The sequence below is a fragment of the Astyanax mexicanus genome, chromosome 17 (genome assembly GCF_023375975.1).
Source record: "Astyanax mexicanus isolate ESR-SI-001 chromosome 17, AstMex3_surface, whole genome shotgun sequence".
Classification (NCBI taxonomy): Eukaryota; Metazoa; Chordata; class Actinopteri; order Characiformes; family Acestrorhamphidae; genus Astyanax; species Astyanax mexicanus.
In genome coordinates, this window is record NC_064424.1 from 26059635 (window position 1) to 26080206 (window position 20572).

The window sequence follows — 20572 nt, forward strand, 5'->3', positions numbered from 1 at the left end:
CCCAGCTGGCCCCAGTGCATTTATTTGTACAGAGGAAGGTGTATAATATACCTAGGCGTATCGATATCGGTATTTATCACGATAAGAAATGTTTTAATAACGGTAATATAATTTTTGTGCTATGTCGATATGTATTATTTACAGAATCTGTCACAGACAAGTGAACAAGCTGAATTCCTCGGCCCCGCTCAGCTTCAGCGGGAACATTTTAGACAAATTGTTTTGTGACTTCAAATCCCATCTATGCTTTACATTTTTTTTCCAGAATAAATTAATAATATTTAAGTTTAAATCCACATTTTAGTTGTGTCCTTGGGTTTCATTCATTCCTGTTAATCTTAAAAATCTGAAAGATTCTACAAGTCACATCTACAACAGGAAGTTACATCAGTTGGTTCTTCTGAAGACCACGGGAAGACCAAAATCAAGCTCCCTCATTTGTTTTTCTGTATATTTGATCTTATTGTAACTATGACCAAGGACGTCAATCTCAACACTTTTTCCTGTTACCTTAAATAATTCTTAGATTTTATTTGTTTATTTTTAAAATACAAATCTTGGAAAAATCACGAGAATGTGCTCAATGTCCTCATGCCATTAGCATAGCCACCATTTATCTATTTTTAATGTTTTAGCTATGCTAAAAACTAATTCCTGTTACTTTTATTTTATCTGTTACTCAAAACATAAAAAAGTGACAGGAATGAGTGCCATAACCAGGGGAGTTTTGAACATACAGTTAACCATTTCTTTGAAATAAAGACTTTCTTGAGAGAAAATCAAAGGAATAACTGGACTTGCTTTTAAAAATGCTTTTTAAATGTCACATGGGTTTTGGTAACAGGACTGAGAAAAAGTTAACCATCTTTGGCTTAAAAACCTTGTAAAAAAAAAACTAAGATTGACCAGTACATGTTTGAATAGTTAAATATATGTGTTATTAGATTCAGAGGTGAAAAAAAAGATAATATATATATATGTGTGTGTGTGTGTGTGTGTGTGTGTGTGTGTTTATATTATATTATATATTAGTGCAAATAAGTTCTGCATTGGGGTCGCATGGGTGTAGTCAGTCGATGCCTCATCAGGCCTCTTAGTGTTGGTGAACTTTTATTTTGACAGCTATTTTCCAGACGGAGCAGGTCCGGATTTCCGGAGCTCAACAGCGGCTCAACAGCGATCGTCTTCAGGTTGGGGGCCTTCTGTGGAGGATCAGGATCAGCTGAACTGTAGAAGGTATGTAGAAGTTCCACTCTTCCACACGCTCAGCAGCTTCATCCAGGACCCGGCTGATGATCTCTCCTGTTTTAGGACACTAGTTTAGAGTGGAGCTCTGTGTAAAATGCGGAATCCGTCATAGAGTTGTTTACCTATCTTGATTACAAAGCCCATAGATAATACCTAAGACATTTCTTTCTGCACACTTACTGTCAAGGCTTTGTTAAAGGTAATTTAAGGGAAACAAGACCATGCTTCACAGGACATTTTGCACCTGCTACTTTGGTTTGGACCAAACGGAATAACTCTTTCCCTGTTACTACCACTTAGAATTAATGGCAAAAAGTGCCATAAAGCCCTGACTGACAGAGGGCTATAGTGATAGTTGACTTTCTCCCATCTCCCTACTGCATCCGGGGGCTCATGTACTAATAATGGTGCGTACGCACAGAAACATTGCGTGAATGTGTTTTGAACGTGAGAGCGCGTTTTCCCACGGCACTTTGATTTCAGGCGTATGTATGTTTCTAATGTGGTGCATTGAAATTAACTATTAATCAACTATTAATTAACTATTAAGACATCCTTTACGCACACATTATAGCAAGCCATTATTGAGTAAAATAAAGTAAATTAATCAGACAATTTCACTGGCTTACTTAAAATCATTGAAATCATTGTGAAAATCATTGAAATTCACGTGTTTCCACTTAGCCTAGATTATATAAACATAAAATGTTGCGCTGGGTAATTTGTTAAATTACTTAGAAGACAGCTGCTACGCTATGTGCTTTGCGACACTTTCTCGGCGGGCATATTATACTCTAGCATATTATTATTTCTATTATTTTTAAGGATTATGGAGGCCACTTTGCTCTTAGGAACCTTGAGTACTGCAGAAATTCTTTTGTAACCATGGCCAGATCTGGACCTTGCCACAGTTCTGTCTCTGAGCTCATTGGGCAGTTACTTCGACCTAGTGCTGGGCGGTATACCAGTTCATTAGATATACCGCGCAGGGAACTAGAACTGGTATGATTTCTCTCATACTGCCATACCGCTAGAGGACGCTGCGGAGAGCTGGCCAGAACAGCACCATCAGAGAAGCACACTCAGTCCTGTGGAGTCAAACGCTGGTCCAGCAGAGAAATCAGAACACCTCCTGCTTCTGTTTCTCAATGTATGAGTGTTTTTATCCTAGTAAAATAGAGTAACTATTTTAAATATATTAATATGTGTGATTTTAATACTGTAATGCGTCTAATGGCTTCATGAATAACATATAGTAAATTACTATTAAACTTGTCTTACTAGTGCAATAGAGCTTTTGAGAAATATCTCTTTGAATACTTTTACATTGATTATTTTAGCTCCATTTATAGTGTTCATGAAACTATTTGAATTATTACTTTTTAATATTTTGTAAAGAAAGTTGTGTTAAAGTTGGTGGCGTATGTCTTTTTCAGGTCTATTGTTTACATTCTTTAGCTATGTTTCTGATGATAAAGTCTGATTTCTTCATATATTTAATTTTATGGGACAAAGTAAACCCAATATTAATCAATAGTAATCAATAGTTTAAAGCCTTAATGTATTATATTACATGTACTAATAACAGTACAGTAAGTCACAAACCTATATTAAAGCCCAGTCATGCAAAATAATAATAATAATAATAATAATAATACCGTGATATACCGTAAACCTGCCAGAATCTTGAAAAATACAGTGAAATGCATTTTTGACCATACCGCCCAGCACTACTTTGAGCTAATTCTTGTTTGCTCTGACATGCACTGTGTGCTGTGAGGTCTTATATATACAAGTGTGTTCCTTTCCTAATATAGTTAAATCAGTTTAAATTAACACAACTGGACTCTAATGAAGCAGTAGAACCATCTTAAGGAGGACCAGAGGATGTGGACGGCATTTGAGTTAAATATTAGTTTCACAGCAAAGGGTCTGAATACTTACAACCATGTGATATTTCAGTTATTCTGTTTTAATAAATTTGCAAAAAATAAAAATAAATAATGTGTCAAGATAGGACTGAGTGTACATTAATGAGAAATAAAATTAACCTAACTTTTGATTTTAGCAAATGGCTGCATTGAAACAAAGAGGGAAAACTTTAAAGCAGCCTGAATACTTTCCATACCCACTGTATGTTAGTATATACATATGAATATGTCAATATAGTATATTATGTATATATTATAATGTGTTTGGAACAGCCTTTAATACCCAGCAGCCAAGAAATGCAACCCACATAGGATGCGGTCTACACTTTGGATAAGCTAGTTTCTCCCTTTTGTGAATGTGTCCACCATAGTATTCATGCAGGTAAAAGACTTTTTAACTTTAAATTTTTGAGAGCTCCATTTTTTCTGGTTTAAAAAGCACAGTTAAGTATTTCTTATAGTCTTTGTCATAGAGATTTGGGTAATTTTCTTATGGTGGTGAAATCTCTGATATAATGTGAATTATTAAGGTGATTTTTTATATTGGTAAATTGGCCTTTTCTGGAGTTAAATGACCTGTATTTGTTGAATTTCACATTTATTTTTTCTTTTTCTTTCAGAATTAGTGCCATCTTGTTCTAAGTCTGTGTCTGCTCCTGTTGTGGACTTTCCTACCTGGCTGAAGTTTGTGTCTGCAAACATTCAGTCAGAAGATTTCACAATCAATCAATATTCAACTTCTAATAGGTTAAGCACAAGGCTCCCAGAAGAACTTCCAGTACATACAAAAGTAATTGTATATTGTATATTACACAGACCAATGATGCCAAGTTCAGGCAAGGAGAAAACTCACCACTGTTTAGATTGTGGGAAGAGTTTTACTAGATCGAGTGTACTCAAAGAACACCAGCGCATTCACACAGGAGAGAAACCGTATCATTGCACAGATTGCGGGAAGAGTTTTAATCAACAAGGTTCTCTCAATGTACACAAGCGCATTCACTCAGGAGAGAAACCCTATCACTGCCTAGACTGTGGAATGAGTTTTAATCAACTGAGTACTTTCAAAGAACACGAGCGCATTCACACAGGAGAGAAACCTTATCAGTGCTCAGACTGTGAAAAGAGCTTTAATCGACTGGATACTCTCAAAAGACACCAGCGCATTCACACTGGAGAGAAACCGTATCACTGCTTAGACTGTGGAAGGAGCTTTAATCAACTGAGCACTCTCAACAAGCACAAGAGTATTCACACAGGAGAGAAACCACATCACTGCACAGACTGTGGGAAGAGTTTTAATAGATTGAGTGCTCTCAAAGAACACCAGCGCATTCACACAGGAGAGAAACCGTATCACTGCTCAGAATGCGGAAAGAGTTTTAATAGATTACGTGCTTTCAACATACACAAGTGCATTCACACAGAAGAGAAACCGCATCCCTGCAAAAACTGTGAGAAGAGTTTTAATAGACTTGGTGATCTTACAAAACACCACCGTGTTCCCACAGAAGAGAAACCGTATCACTGCACAGATTGCGGGAAGAGATTTAACCATCAGGGTTCTCTCAACATACATCAGCGCATTCACACAGGGGAGAAACCGTATAACTGCACAGATTGCGGGAAGAGTTTTAATCAACAGGGTTCTCTCAACATACATCAGCGCATTCACACAGGTGAGAAACCGTATCACTGCTTAGACTGTGGAATGAGTTTTAATCAACGAAGTACTCTCAAAGAACACCAGCTGATTCACACAGGAGAGAAACCATACCACTGCTTATACTGTGGAAAGAGCTTTAATCGACTGAATACTGTCAAAAGACACCAGCGCATTCACACAGGAGAGAAACCGTATCAGTGCTCAGACTGTGGGAAGAGCTTTAATCAACTAAGTACTCTCAACATGCACAAGCGCATTCACACAGGAGAGAAACCGTATTATTGCACAGAATGCGGGAAGAGTTTTATTAGTTTGAGCGCTCTCAAAAAACATCAGCTCATTCACACAGGAGAGAAACCGTATCACTGCACAGACTGTGGGAAGAGTTTTAATCAACTGACTAATCTCAACATGCACAAGCGCATTCACACAGGAGAGAAACCGTATCATTGCTCAGAATGCGGGAAAAGTTTTAAAAGACTGAGTACTCTTAACATGCACAACTGTGTTCACACAGAAGAGAAATCATATTCCTGCAAAGACTGGGAGGAGTATTAATAGACACAGTGATCTTTCAAATAACTACAGCGCATTCACACAGGAGAGAAACAATATCGCTGCTCAGACTCAAAGTGACTTAATATTATATAAAAAGACTTAATATTTATTTGCAAATGCTTTTCTTGTGATAACTGCATGAAGACGGTGACCCACTGACATCACTTAACTTCTGCATTCTTTTGCTGTAATGCTTTTCCAGGCAGTATGTTTTGGGTCATTATCTTGCTGCATGATAAAGGATCTTCCAATCAGTGTGGTTGCACCATTTTTAAAACTGAAAAACAAAATGTTTCTGTAGACTTCTGTACTTCATTGTACATCAAAGAAGATTAATGAGACCATCCCAGAAGCTGGTATGTTTGGGATCATGAGCAGATCCTTATTTTCTCCAAATAATTGTCTTTCCATCACATTGGTAAAAGTTTATCTTTGTCTGTTTAGTCCATAATAAGTCCATAGACTTGTCTCTGTACTTCTTGGCAAATCCTAGACTGGTCTTCCTCTTCTTCTTGATATATATATATATTTTTTTTGTATTTTATTTATATTTATGTTTGTGAAATAGTCATTGTGATTCCTTCACTCCTGCTCTCTGGAGGTTGATGGTAATGTCACAGTTTTCTTAGCTTTACAATTGGTTGTTTTTCACCCATAGACATTTTCTCCTCTAACTATAAATGCTTAGTCTGCACAGGGAACACCCAAATCTAAAACTGAGTGTAGACATCCAGTGTTATTTATTGTTGAATAATCAAAGTATCCGCACACACCTGGCCGGATGAGTGGGTTTAGGCAGAATTTGCTACATACAAATCCAAATGTAACAACCTGGAAATAAAAGCTAAAATGTTGATCTTTTGTCTTATTTTCATTTTTTAATATTAAACCCAAATGTTTTCAGACTACAGCAGAAATAATGGAATTTGCCTCACTGTTCCCTAAAGTTCCTTTGGGATAAATAAAGTGTTTGTCTGTTCGTCCGTCACAGTACTTCTAGAGGGACTATATTTCAAAACAAATAAAAACATTAGTCAGAAGTACATATATCAAACAGTGCATGCATGTGTAAACAATAAAGCTTTTAAAAAGGTTATTTAAACATAAATAAAATCATTAGTGTTGAATTGGCAAAGTTATAGTGTTTTGGTGGTGTAATTCAATTAAATGTTTATTGTATTTATTTAAGGCCACAAAAGTGAAATCATGATTCATCATTTTTAAATTCTGGTAGTTCCCTGTATTAATAGTAGGGAGACTGCACTGTTTCATTAAATTTGAGTACCATAAATATTAATTTTCAGTTCAACTAATGGATAGCATTATGTTTTAAGGCTCTTAATTCGGAGCACAGATGGGTTTGTTCAGATAAGGACAAAATGAGGGAGTTTTTTGCCAGACAAATGCATCGGCTTAAGAGAGCAGCTGCTAAAATGCCATTAATAAGTAGCAAACAGGTATTTGCTGCCTCTGAAGTCTTGCGAACCTCAAGGCGTAGGATCCTTTTAAAGTTGTGCATAAACCTACTAGGGTTACTCGGCACATATGCTGTGCAACCCTGGATGGTCCAGATGGATGTTTGGTTGGTGTAGTGCAGAGGTCACTAATAGGCGGACCCAAACCGACAAACTACTGAGAAGGATTTAATTCTGACAGTGTTTATTTAAAGCGGTGGAACGTATCTTGTCTACGGTATCACAGACTAATCACGTGTGTTGTAAGATCACCAAACGCTCTTCTCTGCCAATCAGATCTTCACAAAGGCGAAGCAGGCAGTGAGAAGTTGCAGTGGGAGTATAATGCGAAAAAGAGAAATTCAGATGGTGTGTACCAGAAAAAAATTTAAATACTACATTTTTTAAAACATACTAACAGAAGTAATATTAAATAAAATAAAATAGCTATTTTTAAACAAACCTGATATTTTGGCTTAGTTCAGCAAACATTTCTCCATATGTTGTACGATTTGTCATTTATGTAATTATCATGACAAGCAGGCCTAAATCTAATATTAATAAAATCCAATAGAATAAATATAGCATTTTGATTCACATTAATATACTTGATAAGTTGAATTATTTAGGGTGTTTCCCTGTATTGTATAATAAGTCAATAATGTAATTATTGTGACAGGCCTTTTTAAAACAATAAACATTGTTTAAATATACTTAACAGTGTTTGTAACTGACAGAACTACTAGGCTTCTGCCTTTCTGCCAGCCCTTCATTGCTGTTTGCCTGTGTTTAGAATCTGGGCTGTCTCTCATTTTTGGTGTGTCATTCCCTGTTGGCTCCTGTTCATCGATATAGACACTGCTTGCTTTGACTACTCTTTGCACTGCCCCTTGTTACAATAAAGCTGTTTTTATGGATCCGAGTTCTGCCTGGCTATAAAAGTATCACAACAAAGTAATTTGATTTAGGGGGCAAATACTTTATCACATATGGCCAGGTTGTTTTGAATATATTTTTCCCTTATTTAATAAAATTATCATTTAAAACAGCCTTTTTAATATATACTCATGTTATATTAGCCTGATACTAAAATGTGTTTGTTAATCTGAAAAATGTAAAAATGATAAAGCAAAAACAAAATAACCATTATTACCATTAATATTACTACTACTGCTACTATTATTACTACTACTATCACTACTACTACTACTACTACTATTAATACTAATTATACTATTGTTATTACTACCACTATTACTTATACAATTATTATTATTATTTTTACTGAAATTGTTAAAATTGTTTTTAATAGTTTTCATCAGCTGGTTTTAAAAATCATTTTTGGACAAGAAATGTGTTTTGTTGTGAAATTTTCAAGTTATAAGGTAATTATCCTCATCAGGCCTCATAGTGATTGGTGAACTTTTATTTTGACAGATAGTTTCCAAATGGATCAGGTCCGGTTTTCCGGAGTTCCACAGCAGCTTTTCTCACGAGGCTGAAGTTGGTTTGATATTCGCAGCTCCAGATTCGTTTGGCTCGATATTCGCAGCCTCGTATTCCCCGGCTGAAGTTGGTTTGATATTCGCAGCTGCCGCTTCACTGAACCACCGTGAACTAAAGGGAGCGTTCACAAACACCCGCTGTTTATATTAAACACCTCACAGATCAACACTGAAGGAGATAGAATGAAGAAAAGCAGTACATCTGTTTATTAACAATGTAAATATACAATATATTATTAAATATAATTTTGTATATTGTAAAATATTTATTTTAATTACTGAATTTATAATTATATATTACGATAAATAATTAAATATATATTTAATAAAATTATATTTAAAAAGCCATTGCGCTCAAAAAATATGAGGCAGATGTTCAAGTGTGATTTTGAAGAACTTTTTCATGTTGGGCCAGACCAAATAGACATGATCTGAAGAGTACTAGTCTTCTACTTTAAGAAAAACCTGGAATTAGCCTGGCCCAAGCTGATTTTATACTTTAAAATGAACTGGCAACATGGCCTACCGATCCATAATGCACAATTTTTTTTTATGTAAAGCTGATGTTCTAGTGTGATTTTGAAGGACTTTTTAATCTTGGGCCAGACCAAATACACATGATCTAAAGAGTACTAGTCTTCTAATTTAAGGAAAACCTGGAAATAGCTTGGCCCAAGCTGATTTTATACTTTAAAATGAACTGGCAACATGGCCTACCGATCCATAATGCACAATTTTTTTTATGTAAAGCTGATGTTCTAGTGTGATTTTGAAGGACTTTTTAATCTTGGGCCAGAACAAATACACATGATCTGAAGAGTACTAGTCCTCTTCTTTAAGGAAAACCTGGAATTAGCCTGGCCCGAGCTGATTTTATACTTTAAAATTAACTGGCAACATGGCCTACCGATCCATAATGCACAAAAAAATTGAATATAAAGCTGATGTTCTAGTGTGATTTTGAAGGACTTTTTAATCTTGGGCCAGAACAAATACACATGATCTGAAGAGTACTAGTCCTCTTCTTTAAGGAAAACCTGGAATTAGCCTGGCCCGAGCTGATTTTATACTTTAAAATTAACTGGCAACATGGCCTACCGATCCATAATGCACAAAAAAATTGAATATAAAGCTGATGTTCTAGTGTGATTTTGAAGGACTTTTTAATCTTGGGCCAGAACAAATACACATGATCTGAAGAGTACTAGTCCTCTTCTTTAAGGAAAACCTGGAATTAGCCTGGCCCGAGCTGATTTTATACTTTAAAATTAACTGGCAACATGGCCTACCGATCCATAATGCACAAAAAAATTTAATATAAAGCTGATGTTCTAGTGTGATTTTGAAGGACTTTTTAATCTTGGGCCAGACCAAATACACATGATCTTAAGAGTACTAGTCTTCTACTTTAAGAAAAACCTGGAATTAGCCTGGCCCAAGCTGATTTTATACTTTAAAATGAACTGGCAACATGGAATACCGATCCATAATGCACAATTGTTTTATGTAAAGCTGATGTTCCAGTGTGATTTTGAAGGACTTTTTCATATTGGGCCAGAACAAATACACATGATCTAAAGAGTACTAGTCTTCTACTTTAAGGAAAACCTGGAAATAGCCTGGCCCAAGCTGATTTTATACTTTAAAATGAACTGGCAACATGGAATACCGATCCATAATGCACAAAAAATTGAATATAAAGCTGATGTTCTAGTGTGATTTTGAAGGACTTTTTAATCTTGGGCCAGACCAAATACACATGATCTAAAGAGTACTAGTCTTCTACTTTAAGGAAAACCTGGAAATAGCCTGGCCCAAGCTGATTTTATACTTTAAAATTAACTGGCAACATGGAATACCGATCCATAAAGCACAATTTTTTTATGTAAAGCTGATGTTCCAGTGTGATTTTGAAGGACTTTTTCATCTTGGGCCAGAACAAATACACATGATCTGAAGAGTACTAGTCCTCTTCTTTAAGGAAAACCTGGAATTAGCCTGGCCCGAGCTGATTTTATACTTTAAAATTAACTGGCAACATGGCCTACCGATCCATAATGCACAAAAAAATTTAATATAAAGCTGATGTTCTAGTGTGATTTTGAAGGACTTTTTAATCTTGGGCCGGAACAAATACACATGATCTGAAGAGAACTAGTCTTCTACTTTAAGGAAAACCTGGAAATAGCCTGGCCCAAGCTGATTTTATACTTTAAAATGAACTGGCAACATGGAATAACGATCCATAATGCACAAAGAAATTGAATATAAAGCTGATGTTCTAGTGTGATTTTGAAGGACTTTTTAATCTTGGGCCAGAACAAATACTCATGATCTGAAGAGAACTAGTCTTCTTCTTTAAGGAAAACCTGGAATTAGCCTGGCCCGAGCTGATTTTATACTTTAAAATTAACTGGCAACATAGCATACCGATCCATAATGCACAATTGTTTTTATGTAAAGCTGATGTTCTAGTGTGATTTTGAAGGACTTTTTCATCTTGGGCCAGACCAAATACACATGATCTAAAGAGTACTAGTCTTCTACTTTAGGGAAAGCCTGGAAATAGCCTGGCCCAAGCTGATTTTATACTTTAAAATGAACTGGCAACATGGAATACCGATCCATAATGCACAAAAAATTGAATATAAAGCTGATGTTCTAGTGTGATTTTGAAGGACTTTTTAATCTTGGGCCAGACCAAATACACATGATGTAAAGAGTACTAGTTTTCTACTTTAAGGAAAACCTGGAAATAGCCTGGCCCAAGCTGATTTTATACTTTAAAATTAACTGGCAACATGGAATACCGATCCATAATGCACAATTGTTTTTATGTAAAGCTGATGTTCTAGTGTGATTTTGAAGGACTTTTTCATCTTGGGCCAGACCAAATAGACATGATCTAAAGAGTACTAGTCTTCTACTTTAGGGAAAGCCTGGAATTAGCCTGGCCTAAGCTGATTTTATACTTTAAAATTAACTGGCAACATGGCATACCGATCCATAAGGCAGAAAAAAGTTTAATTTAAAGCTGATGTTCTAGTGTGATTTTCAAGGACTTTTTAATCTTGGGCCAGACCAAATACACATGAACTGAAGAGTACTAGTCTTCTACTTTAAGAAAAACCTGGATTTAGCCTGGCCCGAGCTGATTTTATACTTTAAAATTAACTGGCAACATGGAATACCGATCCATAAAGCACAATTTTTTTATGTAAAGCTGATGTTCCAGTGTGATTTTGAAGGACTTTTTCATCTTGGGCCAGAACAAATACACATGATCTGAAGAGTACTAGTCCTCTTCTTTAAGGAAAACCTGGAATTAGCCTGGCCCGAGCTGTTTTTATACTTTAAAATTAACTGGCAACATGGAATAACGATCCATAATGCACAAAAAAAATAATATAAAGCTGATGTTCTAGTGTGATTTTGAAGGACTTTTTAATCTTGGGCCGGAACAAATACACATGATCTGAAGAGAACTAGTCTTCTACTTTAAGGAAAACCTGGAAATAGCCTGGCCCAAGCTGATTTTATACTTTAAAATGAACTGGCAACATGGAATAACGATCCATAATGCACAAAGAAATTGAATATAAAGCTGATGTTCTAGTGTGATTTTGAAGGACTTTTTAATCTTGGGCCAGAACAAATACTCATGATCTGAAGAGAACTAGTCTTCTACTTTAAGGAAAACCTGGAAATAGCCTGGCCCAAGCTGATTTTATACTTTAAAATGAACTGGCAACATGGAATACCGATCCATAATGCACAATTGTTTTATGTAAAGCTGATGTTTCAGTGTGATTTTGAAGGACTTTTTCATATTGTGCCAGACCAAATACACATGATCTAAAGAGTACTAGTCTTCTACTTTAGGGAAAGCCTGGAAATAGCCTGGCCCAAGCTGATTTTATACTTTAAAATTAACTGGCAACATGGCCTACCGATCCATAATGCACAAAAAAATTGAATATAAAGCTGATGTTCTAGTGTGATTTTGAAGGACTTTTTAATCTTGGGCCAGACCAAATACACATGATCTAAAGAGTACTAGTCTTCTACTTTAAGGAAAACCTGGAAATAGCCTGGCCCAAGCTGATTTTATACTTTAAAATGAACTGGCAACATGGAATACCGATCCATAATGCACAAAAAATTGAATATAAAGCTGATGTTCTAGTGTGATTTTGAAGGACTTTTTAATCTTGGGCCAGACCAAATACACATGATCTAAAGAGTACTAGTCTTCTACTTTAAGGAAAACCTGGAAATAGCCTGGCCCAAGCTGATTTTATACTTTAAAATGAACTGGCAACATGGCCTACCGATCCATAAAGCACAATTTTTTTATGTAAAGCTGATGTTCCAGTGTGATTTTGAAGGACTTTTTCATCTTGGGCCAGAACAAATACACATGATCTGAAGAGTACTAGTCCTCTTCTTTAAGGAAAACCTGGAATTAGCCTGGCCCGAGCTGATTTTATACTTTAAAATGAACTGGCAACATGGAATAACGATCCATAATGCACAAAGAAATTGAATATAAAGCTGATGTTCTAGTGTGATTTTGAAGGACTTTTTAATCTTGGACTAGAACAAATACACATGATCTGAAGAGAACTAGTCTTCTACTTTAAGGAAAACCTGGAATTAGCCTGGCCCAAGCTGAATTTATACTTTAAAATGAACTGGCAACATGGCATACCAATCCATAAAGCACAATTTTTTTTATGTAAAGCTGATGTTCCAGTGTGATTTTGAAGGACTTTTTAATCTTGGACCGGAACAAATACACATGATCTGAAGAGTACTAGTCTTCTACTTTAAGGAGAACCTGGAAATAGCCTGGCCCAAGCTGATTTTATACTTTAAAATGAACTGGCAACATGGTATAACGAGCCATTTTGCACAAAAAAGCCACTGTTCCAGTACAAGTTTGAAGAATTTTTTAATCTTGGGCCAGAACAAATACACATGATCTGAAGAGTACTAGTCCTCTTCTTTAAGGAAAACCTGGAATTAGCCTGGCCCGAGCTGATTTTATCCTTTAAAATGAACTGGCAACATGGCATAACGACCCATAATGCACATTTTTTTATGTAAAGCTGATGTTCTAGTGTGATTTTGAAGGACTTTTTCATCTTGGGCCAGACCAAATACACATGATCTAAAGAGTACTAGTCTTCTACTTTAAGGAAAGCCTGGAAATAGCCTGGCCCAAGCTGATTTTATACTTTACAATGAACTGGCAACATGGTATAACGAGCCATTTTGCACAAAAAAGCCACTGTTCCAGTACAAGTTTGAAGATTTTTTAAATCTTGGGCCAGAACAAATACACATGATCTGAAGAGAACTAGTCTTCTACTTTAAGGAAAACCTGGAATTAGCCTGGCCCGAGCTGATTTTATCCTTTAAAATGAATTGGCAACATGACATGAAAGCCATTTTGCACAGAAATAATGAATATAAAGCATTGATTTTGAGAATACCAGAACTCTTCATCTGATGTGTATTTGGTCTGAAAAAAAAGTCCAAAATCATACTGGAATATCAGATTTAAATAATATTTTTTTTTGTGCTGCCATGTTGCCAATTAATTGTGCAGTCTAAAATCAGCTCGGGCCAGGCAAATCCCAAAATTTCCTTAAAGTAGAAGGCTAGTACTCTTCAGATCATGTGTATTTGGTCTGGCCCAACATGAAAAAGTTCTTCAAAATCACACTTGAACATCTGCTATACATAAAAAAAAATTGTGCATTATGGATCGGTATTCCATGTTGCCAGTTAATTTTAAAGTATAAAATCAGCTTGGGCCAAGCTATTTCCAGGTTTTCTTAAAGTAGAAGACTAGTACTCTTTAGATCATGTGTATTTGTTCTGGCCCAAGATTAAAAAGTCCTTCAAAATCACACTAGAACATCAGCTTTATATTCAATTTTTTTGTGCATTATGGATCGGTAGGCCATGTTGCCAGTTAATTTTAAAGTATAAAATCAGCTTGGGCCAGGCTAATTCCAGGCTTTCCCTAAAGTAGAAGACTAGTACTCTTTAGATCATGTGTATTTGGTCTGGCCCAATATGAAAAAGTCCTTCAAAATCACACTGGAACATCAGCTTTACATAAAAAAAATTGTGCATTATGGATCGGTATGCTATGTTGCCAGTTCATTTTAAAGTATAAAATCAGCTCGGGCCAGGCTAATTCCAGGTTTTCCTTAAAGTAGAAGACTAGTACTCTTTAGATCATGTGTATTTGTTCTGGCCCAAGATTAAAAAGTCCTTCAAAATCACACTAGAACATCAGCTTTATATTCAATTTCTTTGTGCATTATGGATCGTTATTCCATGTTGCCAGTTCATTTTAAAGTATAAAATCAGCTTGGGCCAGGCTAATTCCAGACTTTCCCTAAAGTAGAAGACTAGTACTCTTTAGATCATGTGTATTTGGTCTGGCCCAATATGAAAAAGTCCTTCAAAATCACACTAGAACATCAGCTTTATATTCAATTTCTTTGTGCATTATGGATCGGTATTCCATGTTGCCAGTTCATTTTAAAGTATAAAATCAGCTTGGGCCAGGCTAATTCCAGGCTTTCCCTAAAGTAGAAGACTAGTACTCTTTAGATCGTGTGTATTTGGTCTGGCCCAATATGAAAAAGTCCTTCAAAATCACACTGGAACATCAGCTTTACATAAAAAAAATTGTGCATTATGGATCGGTATGCTATGTTGCCAGTTCATTTTAAAGTATAAAATCAGCTCGGGCCAGGCTAATTCCAGGTTTTCCTTAAAGTAGAAGACTAGTTCTCTTCAGATCATGTGTATTTGTTCTGGCCCAAGATTAAAAAGTCCTTCAAAATCACACTAGAACATCAGCTTTATATTCAATTTCTTTGTGCATTATGGATCGTTATTCCATGTTGCCAGTTAATTTTAAAGTATAAAATCAGCTTGGGCCAGGCTAATTCCAGGCTTTCCCTAAAGTAGAAGACTAGTACTCTTTAGATCATGTGTATTTGGTCTGGCCCGAGATTAAAAAGTCCTTCAAAATCACACTAGAACATCAGCTTTACATAAAAAAAAATTGTGCATTATGGATTGGTATGCTATGTTGCCAGTTCATTTTAAAGTATAAAATCAGCTTGGGCCAGGCTAATTCCAGGCTTTCCCTAAAGTAGAAGACTAGTACTCTTTAGATCATGTGTATTTGGTCTGGCCCAAGATTAAAAAGTCCTTCAAAATCACACTGGAACATCAGCTTTACATAAAAAAAAATTGTGCATTATGGATCGGTATGCTATGTTGCCAGTTCATTTTAAAGTATAAAATCAGCTCGGGCCAGGCTAATTCCAGGTTTTCCTTAAAGTAGAAGACTAGTTCTGTTCAGATCATGTGTATTTGTTCTGGCCCAAGATTAAAAAGTCCTTCAAAATCACACTAGAACATCAGCTTTATATTCAATTTCTTTGTGCATTATGGATCGTTATTCCATGTTGCCAGTTCATTTTAAAGTATAAAATCAGCTTGGGCCAGGCTAATTCCAGGCTTTCCCTAAAGTAGAAGACTAGTACTCTTTAGATCATGTGTATTTGGTCTGGCCCAATATGAAAAAGTCCTTCAAAATCACACTAGAACATCAGCTTTAAATTAAACTTTTTTCTGCCTTATGGATCGGTAGGCCATGTTGCCAGTTAATTTTAAAGTATAAAATCAGCTTGGGCCAGGCTAATTCCAGGCTTTCCCTAAAGTAGAAGACTAGTACTCTTTAGATCATGTGTATTTGGTCTGGCCCAATATGAAAAAGTCCTTCAAAATCACACTGGAACATCAGCTTTACATAAAAAAAATTGTGCATTATGGATCGGTATTCCATGTTGCCAGTTCATTTTAAAGTATAAAATCAGCTTGGGCCAAGCTATTTCCAGGTTTTCCTTAAATTAGAAGACTAGTACTCTTTAGATCATGTGTATTTGGTCTGGCCCAAGATTAAAAAGTCCTTCAAAATCACACTAGAACATCAGCTTTACATAAAAAAAAATTGTGCATTATGGATCGGTAGGCCATGTTGCCAGTTCATTTTAAAGTATAAAATCAGCTTGGGCCAAGCTATTTCCAGGTTTTCCTTAAATTAGAAGACTAGTACTCTTTAGATCATGTGTATTTGGTCTGGCCCAAGATTCAAAAGTCCTTCAAAATCACACTAGAACATCAGCTTTACATAAAAAAAAATTGTGCATTATGGATCGGTAGGCCATGTTGCCAGTTCATTTTAAAGTATAAAATCAGCTTGGGCCAGGCTAATTCCAGGTTTTTCTTAAAGTAGAAGACTAGTACTCTTCAGATCATGTCTATTTGGTCTGGCCCAACATGAAAAAGTTCTTCAAAATCACACTTGAACATCTGCCTCATATTTTTGAGCGCAATGGCTTTTTAAATATAATTTTATTAAATATATATTTAATTATTTATCGTAATATATAATTATAAATTCAGTAATTAAAATAAATATTTTACAATATACAAAATTATATTTAATAATATATTGTATATTTACATTGTTAATAAACAGATGTACTGCTTTTCTTCATTCTATCTCCTTCAGTGTTGATCTGTGAGGTGTTTAATATAAACAGCGGGTGTTTGTGAACGCTCCCTTTAGTTCACGGTGGTTCAGTGAAGCGGCAGCTGCGAATATCAAACCAACTTCAGCCGGGGAATACGAGGCTGCGAATATCGAGCCAAACGAATCTGGAGCTGCGAATATCAAACCAACTTCAGCCTCGTGCTTTTCTCAGACCCGAATTTAGGAGCGATTCTGGGGCGTTTTCACTCCTGGAAGTCCGGAACACACACCGCAGCAAGGTTCGAGTCTTACACTGTGTAATTTTTTTGTTTGTTAGTTTTGGTTTCACACTGCAGTTTAGTGTTGTCATCAGTTCGTGAGCTGCATCTCTCTTTACTTATTCAGATATTTATATTCATATACTTATTCATTTTTCCTTATATTACTTTTATTTATTCTTATAAATAAGGGTTAATCTACTCAGTCCAAGTTCTGCACACCAAGGGGAGTCGGATTTCAACACAAAACCAATTCTATTTTCCTCTGGTTTGTTTAAATATTGACTCAGCTTCCTGTAATTGATCTGAAAATCTTAACCATCTAGGAAAGGGTTTTCACACTGTAGATGAACCGAATCATGGTTCAGTAGATTCGGACCGACACTTTTGTTCTGACTGAACTCTGTGCCCGTTTGCCTAAAACACCTTACGTTTTTTCCCCTTAAGTTTAAACCTTCAGGTAAGATTTTCCCTTACCCAGGAGAACCCACTTGCGTTACAAAAAATCCTTCAGATGATTCACTTAACTATGGGGAAAAAATAAGGAGTTTAAAAATTGCAGTGTCTAAACATTTTTAAAACTATTTAACATATACAGTATATATTTATTTGTGGTGGGCGATATGGAGGACCACAGCACCTTTCACCCCTGCTACTTTGGTTTGGACCAAACTGACAAACTGAAAAATAATTAGTAATTGATTCCCTGTCAAATGTGACTTGGTGAGTACATATGAAGAAATATCTCTGATATAATATGATTTATTTAGAAGTTTTTTTTAATATTGGTAAATTGGCTTTTTCTGTGGAGTTAAATTACCTTTTTTTGTTTTCAAGCATTTAACGTTTTTTTTCTTTGTCTCTTCCAGAATTAATGCTGTCTTGTTCCAAATGTTTGTCTACTTCTGGTCGAATTTTCCACTTGGCTGAAGTTTATTTCTGCAAACATCCAGTCAGAAAATTACACAATAAATTGATGTTCAGCTTCTAGTAGGTGAAGCACAAGGCACACAAAAAAGAATCTCCAGTACGTACAAAATCCATTTGGTACATCACACAGAACAATGATGCCAAGTCCAGGCAAAGAGAAAACTCACCACTGTTTAGATTGTGTGAAGTGTGATCTCAAAAGACACCACTTCATTTACACAGGAGAGAAACAGTATCAGTGCTCAGACTGTGGGAAGCGTTTTAGTTATCACAGTGCTTTCATAACACACCAGCGCATTCACACAGGAGAGAAGCCGTATCACTGCACAGACTGTGGAAAGAGTTTTAAAGTACAGAGTACTCTCCGAAATCACCAGCGCATTCACACAGGAGAGAAACCGTATCACTGCTCAGACTGTGGGAGGAGTTTTAATCGACTGGATACTCTCAAAATACACAAGCTCAGTCACACAGGAGAGAAACCGTATCACTGCTCTGACTGTGGGAAACATTTTAGTAATCGCAGTGCTTTTAAAACACACCAGCGCATTCACACAGGAGAAAAACCGTATCACTGCACAGAGTGTGGGAGGAGTTTTAATAAGCGTAGTGATCTCACAAGACACCTGCGCATTCACACAGGAGAGAAACCACATCACTGCACAGACTGTGGAATGAGTTTTATTCAACTGGGTTCTCTTAAAATACACCAACGCATTCACACAGGAGAGAAACCACATCACTGCTCAGACTGTGGGAAAAGCTTTGATGGACAGAGTGATCTCAAAAAACACCAGCGCATTCACACAGGAGAGAAACCATATCAGTGCTCAGACTGTGGGGCGAGCTTTAAACGACTGGATACTCTCAAAACCCACCAGCGTGTTCACACAGGAGAGAAACCATATCAGTGCTCAGACTGTGGGAAGAGCTTTAATCAAGTGAGTACTCTCAACATGCACAGGCGCATTCACACAGGAGAGAAGCCGTATCACTGCTCAGACTGTGGGAAGAGTTTTACTAGAATGAGTGCTCTCAACATACATGTGCGCCTTCACACAGGGGAGACACCATATCACTGCACTGACTGTGGGGAGAGCTACAGGTGTTTAGTTACATTAAGGAAACACAAGTGCACTAAAAAATTAGCAATAACCCTTTCAGAGCATATTCTAAAGTAGACTGAAGAGGGGCAGTTGAAGAAAGTCCACCGAAACTCTCTGGATTGTTATCAGAACGCTTGTGCTAGGTTGGGAAGAACCGAGTATGGAAAAAGAATTGAGCTCATTTGGAAGGATTTATATAAACTATGGGACATCAAACTGACTTGTGCTCGTAACCTCTGTTGAGAATGGACTTCCAATGATGTAGGAACTCTTAATGTAAAATAGCTAATCATAAGCAAATATTTATTTGATCAGTTACATGATATCTTTGATTTCCATGGGTACTCTCAAACCCTCACTACGCTTTTCTCTCACTTTCTCTGGGTTGTAAATGTGTTGATCTGTCTATGATTTTACTTTGTTTTACTGTATTTTCATGCTTGCATTTTTCAAGTATCTGTAATGCTGAAACAAGTTTTTTTTTAAATAAACTAAAACTTTTAAATTTGGATTCATGGTTATATTTCCACTTTTTCATAATTTAACAATCATTTGCTAAAGATAGTTATCCTTCTTTTAAGCTTGGTCATTTTGTGGTACATTTCCCAACATTATCATTGTGCTCCAGTCTGTGTGTAGTAACTGTGCTTTATTTAGGAGATATGGGGAATGAAATGAGTAATACACGGTTGTTTACTTTCTATTTTCCACAAATCATGGCGTGTTACTGTCACATCTTTTATAATTAGTATTAGAGATGTCCCGATCCCATGTTAGCCTGCAGAATGTTAACTTCCTCTCTGTAGGCCTAACCACCTGCTGTCGGTCTGTCAGGAAGTTTAGGATCCAGCTGCATAGTGTGCTGTTCAGACACTATTTTTCATGTTTTTGGTAATTCTATGCTAAAAACTCTTGTTACATTAATTCCTTTTACACATTACACACAGAGTAACAGGACTGAGTGTCAGTAAAAAGGAGTGCATCCTCTGGTTTACTGATTTAGTAATGTGAATATTAGTTAATGTGAACCATTTTTTCCCATTCTTTTAGTTCATCATTTATCATTTTTTTTATATAAATTGCATTATAATAAGTTTGATCAATTTCAGGTTTGAGTCTTCTTGAAAAGATAAAAATGACTTTAGCATCCTTTAGAAAATACAATGTGCATGCATATATGTATATTTTTTTCATAAATATCAATTATTTGAACATGCAGTCAATCATTTTTTTAAATAAACACTTTCTTGAGAGAAAACCAAAGAAATAAGTGGACTTGCTTTTAAACATGCTTTTAAAATGTCACATGAGTTTTGGTGATTTA

The 20572-nt window shown here is 36.0% G+C and overlaps 4 protein-coding genes across 4 annotated transcripts in view; all 4 read left to right on the forward strand.

The window, feature by feature from the left end:
• Positions 1 to 1145: 1145 nt before the first annotated feature.
• Positions 1146 to 6257, forward strand: LOC103038701 (zinc finger protein 135). Its single transcript, XM_049466572.1, has 2 exons — positions 1146 to 1236; positions 3800 to 6257. The coding sequence occupies exon 2, from the start codon at positions 4000 to 4002 to the stop codon at positions 5401 to 5403; it is 1404 nt and encodes a 467-aa protein (XP_049322529.1). The 5' UTR covers positions 1146 to 1236; positions 3800 to 3999; the 3' UTR covers positions 5404 to 6257.
• The window catches only part of LOC107197812 (zinc finger protein 501), a 68383-nt gene continuing 49006 nt past the window's right edge, over positions 1196 to 20572 (forward strand). The window contains exon 1 of the mRNA XM_049466570.1: positions 1196 to 1236. The gene's annotated coding sequence lies outside the window, so the exon portion shown is untranslated. The remainder of the gene's footprint in view (positions 1237 to 20572) is intronic.
• Positions 1199 to 20572, forward strand: part of LOC111193848 (zinc finger protein 850) — a 44662-nt gene continuing 25288 nt past the window's right edge. Inside the window, exon 1 of the mRNA XM_049466569.1 lies at positions 1199 to 1236. The gene's annotated coding sequence lies outside the window, so the exon portion shown is untranslated. The remainder of the gene's footprint in view (positions 1237 to 20572) is intronic.
• On the forward strand, positions 17156 to 19759 carry LOC125782454 (zinc finger protein 239-like). The gene is made up of 2 exons (XM_049466574.1): positions 17156 to 17233; positions 18082 to 19759. The coding sequence occupies exon 2, from the start codon at positions 18277 to 18279 to the stop codon at positions 19321 to 19323; it is 1047 nt and encodes a 348-aa protein (XP_049322531.1). The 5' UTR covers positions 17156 to 17233; positions 18082 to 18276; the 3' UTR covers positions 19324 to 19759.